Source organism: Portunus trituberculatus, chromosome 1 (assembly GCF_017591435.1).
Source record: "Portunus trituberculatus isolate SZX2019 chromosome 1, ASM1759143v1, whole genome shotgun sequence".
Lineage (NCBI taxonomy): Eukaryota > Metazoa > Arthropoda > Malacostraca > Decapoda > Portunidae > Portunus > Portunus trituberculatus.
In genome coordinates, this window is record NC_059255.1 from 6,509,248 (window position 1) to 6,515,247 (window position 6,000).

Sequence of the window (6,000 nt, forward strand, 5' to 3'; positions counted from 1 at the left end):
GAATGGAGGAAAAAATGAGGAGGAGGAAGAGGAGGAGGAGAAGGAAGAGAAGAAGAAGGAAGAGGAGGAAGAGGAAAAGAAAAGCATAACATATCAAGAGGACATAAATAAATCAGAGAAGAAGGAGGAGGAGGAGGAGGAAGAAGGAGGAGGAGGAGGAGGTGGAGGAAGGAGTAGGAGGAGGAGGTGGAGGAGTTTGGTGCTGTGCTGGTCTTTGTTCCTCCTTAAGACTTGCTGTGAAGGAGATAACAAGAAGAAGAAGAGGAGGAGGAGAAGGAGGAGGTGGTGGTGGTGGTGGTATAGAAGACAAACAGAAGATAAAACCAGAAACTAGAAAAGAAAAACATGAAAAAGAAGGTGAAGAAGAAGAAGAAGAAGGAAGGAATAAAGAAAACAAAACAAAGAAAGATGAAAAAGAGAGACAGACAAACCACAACATCACACAACACCACGCAACACACCTCTTGGGTTTCCGCGGTGGCTGCCTCCAAGCGTGCGCAGAGGTGAGTGTGTGGACAAAATTCTGCGAGGTGGAAGCCCCTGCGGCACTCCTCTCTGTGGCACTACACCCGTACAGTGCCAGGAAGCTGTGGTGTACCCTGTCGATGTCTTGAGATATGAACACCATCTTCGCCGGCCCCCAATCCTCCACAATGCTTTAAAACGAACACAGCAGCATATTAGGGACACATTCAGCGGTGCCATGGGTCAGGAAATGTGTAGACGTCCTTTGGCACTCCTCCCGACACTGGCACACCAATTCGCAGAGGGCTTGGACATGACACTGGCTGATTTAATGCTGTTTGTCTGCTTTCATCTCATTCTTCACAGTTTAACTTCAGCGAATATAGTGCCTGCTAATGTCACTCCTCTCGTCCACGCCTGGCACTCTACGCTGGCACTCGATGGGTATATACAAGCAGCAATGCCTGTTCTCGAGCTGGCACAGTCTCTCGTGGCACCCCAGACCAGCACTCCTTCCCTAGAGGTGCCAGAAGTTGAGGATGTCAGTATTTACAAAAGTGATCCAGAGAGGAATAAAAGTCGAGGGTTCTTCACAAAGCAAGGAGATGTGGAGGAGGTGCTCAGACTAGTGGAGGAGGCACAGGTGGAGGAGGGGTATCTTCACTGTCCACCTCACTCCTCTTCTTCTTCTGCTGGTAATCTTATGTTTTCATCTTTTCTTTCTTTATCATCAGATTTTTTGTCCTCCTCCTCTTCCTCTTCCACTACAAACTCTTCTTCTTCTTCCTCCTCCTCCACAAAAGAGCTATCATCCTCCTCTTCTTCCACTACAAACCCTTCCTCCTCCTCCTCTTCCTCTTCATCTACACACCAAACATCTTCTTCATTCACAAACTCTACCTCTTCTACCTCTTCCTCTTTACACACCCTCCTCTCCTGTCTCTCCCTGGAGGGCCACGTGCCACAGTCAAGGCTGGAGAGGAAGACACAACAGTTACAAAACATCTGCAGTGCCACCCTCTCTCTTGCTAAACCCGGCCACACTATTGTTGACTTCTGTGCTGGAGCTGGGCACGTTGGCATCCCTTAGCCCAGTGCCTGCCTGACTGCCATATCCTGCTGGTGGAGAACAAGACACCATCGCTGGAGAGAGCCAGGGTTAGGGTACAGCAATTAGGGTTAAAAAATGTATCGTTCATTCAGAGTAACTTAGATTACTTCCGTGGTTCGTTCGACATTGGGGTGAGTTTACATGCGTGTGGTGCGGCAACTGACCTGGTGCTTGGGAAGTGTGTGGCTAAGCGGGCTGCGTTTGTGGTGGTGCCTTGCTGTTACGGAAGCATACGACCAAACCATGTCGTCTCATACCCTCGTAGTTTAGCATTCCACGCACTCCAGTTGACCCCAGAGCAGTATTTAACCCTAGGGCACGCCGCAGACCAGACCCATGGGAGCGATAACCCCAAAACAGCACAGGGGCAGAGGTGCATGAGGGTGGTGGATGGGGACAGGCTGGCAGAGGTGAGGGAGGCAGGGTACAAGGCAGCTCTGGCACTAATGCAACCACCTACATGCTCTCCTAAAAATCACCTGCTTCTTGGCGTGTTTAGGTAGAAACGTAAGCATTCTGTGTTTGGAAATTGTTAAAAATGTGTTTGGTTTTTGTTAATTTGTGGGGTTTTGTGTGATTTTGGAGTTTTAAATTGATGGATTGGTGGAAAACTGAGAGGGAAAGGAAGGAGAAAGAAGAGGGAAGGAAGGAAGAAGAAAGAAAGGAAAATAGATGAATGGAAAAGAAAATTGAAAGATGTGTTTTTGAGTTTATATTGATGGAAAAATGAGAGAAAGATAAAGAAAAGGAAGGATAAGAAGGAAGGAAGGAGAAAGAAAGGGAAATAGATGAATGGAAAAGAAAAGTGAAAGATATATTGGTGTTTTGAGCTTGGGATTGGTGGAAAAATTAGAAAAGGATGAAGAAAAGGAAGGAAAAAGAATGAAATGAAATGAAAAAGAATTAAGATGAAATGAAATGGAAAAAAAATGAGACTTGAAAGATGAATTGGTGTTTTTGTAGAAATAAAGAAATGAATTGGAATAAGTTTGAAAATATTACAGAAATAATGAAACAATGCCAGATGAATTAAGAAAATATTGATGTTTTTTGAGAATTGACAACAGTGAAAATGGAATATGAACAAAGGAATAAAAAAAAGTGTTTTGAGAAGAAATAGACAAAAATAAACTATATAAAGAAAATATTAGTGTTTTTAGAAAAATTAGAGAAACAAACAAACAATTAATTCACTTACCTGTCACCTTATCTACCACCACCACCACCACCACCACTACTACTACTACTACTACTACTACTACTACTACTACTACTACTACTACTACTACTACTATTTTTCTTTTTCTACTACTACTACTACTACTACTACTACTACTACTACTACTACTACTACTACTACTACTACTACTACTACTACTACTACCACTACTACTACCACCAGCACCACCACCACCACCTCAATTAAACACACACAGTTTTGTATAGCTTGTTTAAAACACGCGTTCATTCGTACACATGGACAAATCACCGTTTTCTGTGAGTGTAGTGGTGTCATTATTATTATTATTATTATTATTTGTGTTTTAAACGTGCTTTGTACAAATAAATGTGTTTGGAAGCTGTTTTTAGTGTTTTTGTCTCCCCCCCCTCTCTCTCTCTCTCTCTCTCTCTCTCAGAACAATGATGGTTTAATTAATCTTCTCTTTCCTTTCTTTATTTATTTATTTATTCTCTTTTTAAATCTATGTACAATGTTGTTAATTAAATCTTGCACACACACGCACACACACACACACACACACACACACACACACACACAAAAACACATTATCTCTAACTCACATAAACACACTCTCTCTCTCTCTCTCTCTCTCTCTCTCTCAAACACACAAACACAAACCTTCTTTTTATCTCTCACACACACACAAAAACAAAACATCCTCCTCTCTCTCTCTCTCTCTACAAGTTAACATGTATCCTCATAACATCATCCACACCGTCCAGTTTCTCCAGCACAGCACCGACTCTCTCCATGTCATCAGGAGGCAGCGAGAGAGGTGTCTGTGGCAGGTAGTCAATGCTGGCATAGGAGACCTGGTACCCCTGCTCCTCCACGCCTGCTTCACCCCCTGGAAGGCCTCGGGGGAGCATGTGAACTGGGGAGAGAGAGAGAGAGTTTATGGTTAGTGATGAATATTCTAAGGTATTGGTGTGTGTGTGTGTGCGTGTGTGTGTGTTTCAAGGCCACAGCAGCATTTTCAAGTGTGTTTCTCCTGTTAATAATGCAGAAATCTTGTCACTCTGCCACTAGAACCATTAAAACACCCTTCAAAACACACAAACAAACTAAAACTCATTGAAACATTATGGAAATCAATAAATAGATAGAATAAATAACTACTACTACTACTACTACTACTATATCATCATCATCATCATCATCTCTCTCTCTCAACTTACCACAAACTTGGCTCCCCCCTCCTTCTCCTCCTCCACCTCCTCTGCCCCGATCTCAATGGCCAGCTCCAGCGCCTCCTCCAGGGGTGTCTTGTCCTTCCCAGCCACCACCACTCCCTTCTCGTCAAAGAGGTGATGAACGCCACCCCCCTTCACCTCTTGTATGCTGGGAGAGAGAGGGAGGAGAGAGAGAGGAGGGGGAGAGAAAGTTATGATGTGGTGTGTTTTGTTTAGGTATTGTTAGAGAGAGAGAGAGAGAGAGAGAGAGAGAGAGAGAGAGAGAGAGGTAAGGTTAGATGAAGTTAGATGAAGTTGCATTAAGTTATGTTAAGTAAGTTTAAGTGAAGAGCATTTTTGTAACATTAAACAGAGATACAGAGGTTAGCTGGGTATTTAATCAAGTTCGGCTAGATTTGAGAGCCTTTGTATACCCACCTGCAGAATATACAACACTAAAATTCCATGAGCTTAAAGCATAAAAAAATTAATTCAATGACATGAGCATTTTAAAATCACTTGAGCATTTCCATAACAACCAGCAACATACAAATTGAAGTCAGGTTAGCAAAGGTTAGCAAGCATTTCTCTAAGGATCTGTAAGGGGACTGGCAACTAAGTGGGGCCTTTTTTTTTATGCCCTTGGCCAGTTTTCCCTTCTTGCATAAGGTTAGGTAAGCCAGCAAAAGATACTAGGATAAATTAGGTTACGTTAAGTTAGTAAGAATTTCAATAAGGTAAAGTTATCCGCAAAAAACACAAGGTTAGGTTAGGAAGTATTCAATAACATGAACATTTCTATAACAACCAGCAAAAGACAAATTGAAGTTAGGTTAGGTTAGCAAGCATTTCTCTAAGGATCTGTAAGGGGCCTTTCTTTTATAACCTCGGCCAGTTTCCCTTTCTTACATAAATAAAAGTAAGGTTAGGTAAGGCAGCAAAAGATACTAGGATAAATTAGGTTAGGTTAAATTAAAGAATTTCAATAAGGTAAAGTTAGCTGCAAAAGACACAAGGTTAGGTTAGGTTAGCAAGCATTTCTGTAAGGTTCGGTTAGGTAGGCCAACAAAATATACAAATGTGAGCCAGTACTGAAGAGGTTAATCCCTTCAGTACTGGCACACATTTTTTAACATGGGTTTTGGGTGCGATTAGACCATTTTATTGACATTAAGAAGGGTCTATGGAGGTCAGAAGATTAATGGCCTAAGTCTTCACTATTTTAACCTCTTAAGTACTGGGATGCATTTTTAACTTGAGACTTGTGTGCGATTAGACCATTTTATTGACATTAGGAAGGGTCTATGGAAGTCAGAAGATTAATGGCCACAGTCTTCACTATCTTAACTCCTTCAGTACTGGCCACAGTCTTCACTATTTTAATCCCCACATGAGTTTCTGAAGCTGTATAAAATCAACAATAGTAACCAGAATGAATATGAGGTGTGATTAGACCATTTTATTGACATTAAGAAGGATCTATGGAGGTCAGAAGATTAATGGCCACAGTCTTCACTATCTTAACTCCTTCAGTACTGGATCACATTTTTATCTTGAGTTTTAGGTGTGATTAGACCATTTATTGACATTAGGAAGGATCTATGGACGTCAGAAGATTAATGGCCACAGACTTCACTATTTCAATCCCCACATGAGTTTCTGAAGCTGTAGAAAATCACCAAATAACCAAAAATACAAAAACACATCATGGTACTGAGAGAAATTAAGATTGAAGTGACTTAAGCGTGGTGCCTTACCTGGTCTTCTTGATAATACTCTGAATGCTGTTCCGAGTCCTCACCAGGTTGTCAGTGAGCACCTCCACCAGCAGCAGCAGACCACCTGGCGCCCGGTACTCCAGCATCATTGACTTGGCATTATCTTGGGTCTTCTGCCGGGGAGAGGGAGGGAGAGAGGTTAGGTGTGTGTGTGTGTGTGTGTGTATTTCACCTCGGTCACCTGCTGGTCAGCCAGCCAGTCTTTCCCATTATGGAGCGAGCTCAGAGCTC

At 42.4% G+C, this 6,000-nt stretch overlaps 2 protein-coding genes across 2 annotated transcripts in view; one reads left to right on the forward strand and one right to left on the reverse strand.

Annotated features, from left to right (window-relative positions):
* The first annotated feature begins 433 nt into the window (after positions 1-433).
* Positions 434-3,160, forward strand: LOC123498851 (glutathione S-transferase C-terminal domain-containing protein homolog). The gene is given in 2 exon segments (XM_045246370.1): positions 434-1,547; positions 1,550-3,160. Coding segments are annotated over 2 exon segments (1,374 nt in total). The 5' UTR covers positions 434-703; the 3' UTR covers positions 2,080-3,160.
* Positions 3,161-3,240: 80 nt separating this feature from the next.
* The window catches only part of LOC123499182 (probable transcriptional regulatory protein TTE1135), an 8,069-nt gene continuing 5,309 nt past the window's right edge, over positions 3,241-6,000 (reverse strand). The window contains 4 exon segments of the mRNA XM_045246928.1: positions 3,241-3,657; positions 3,660-3,693; positions 3,998-4,160; positions 5,749-5,882. Coding sequence (XP_045102863.1) covers positions 3,497-3,657; positions 3,660-3,693; positions 3,998-4,160; positions 5,749-5,882 — 492 coding nt within the window. The 3' untranslated portion in view covers positions 3,241-3,496.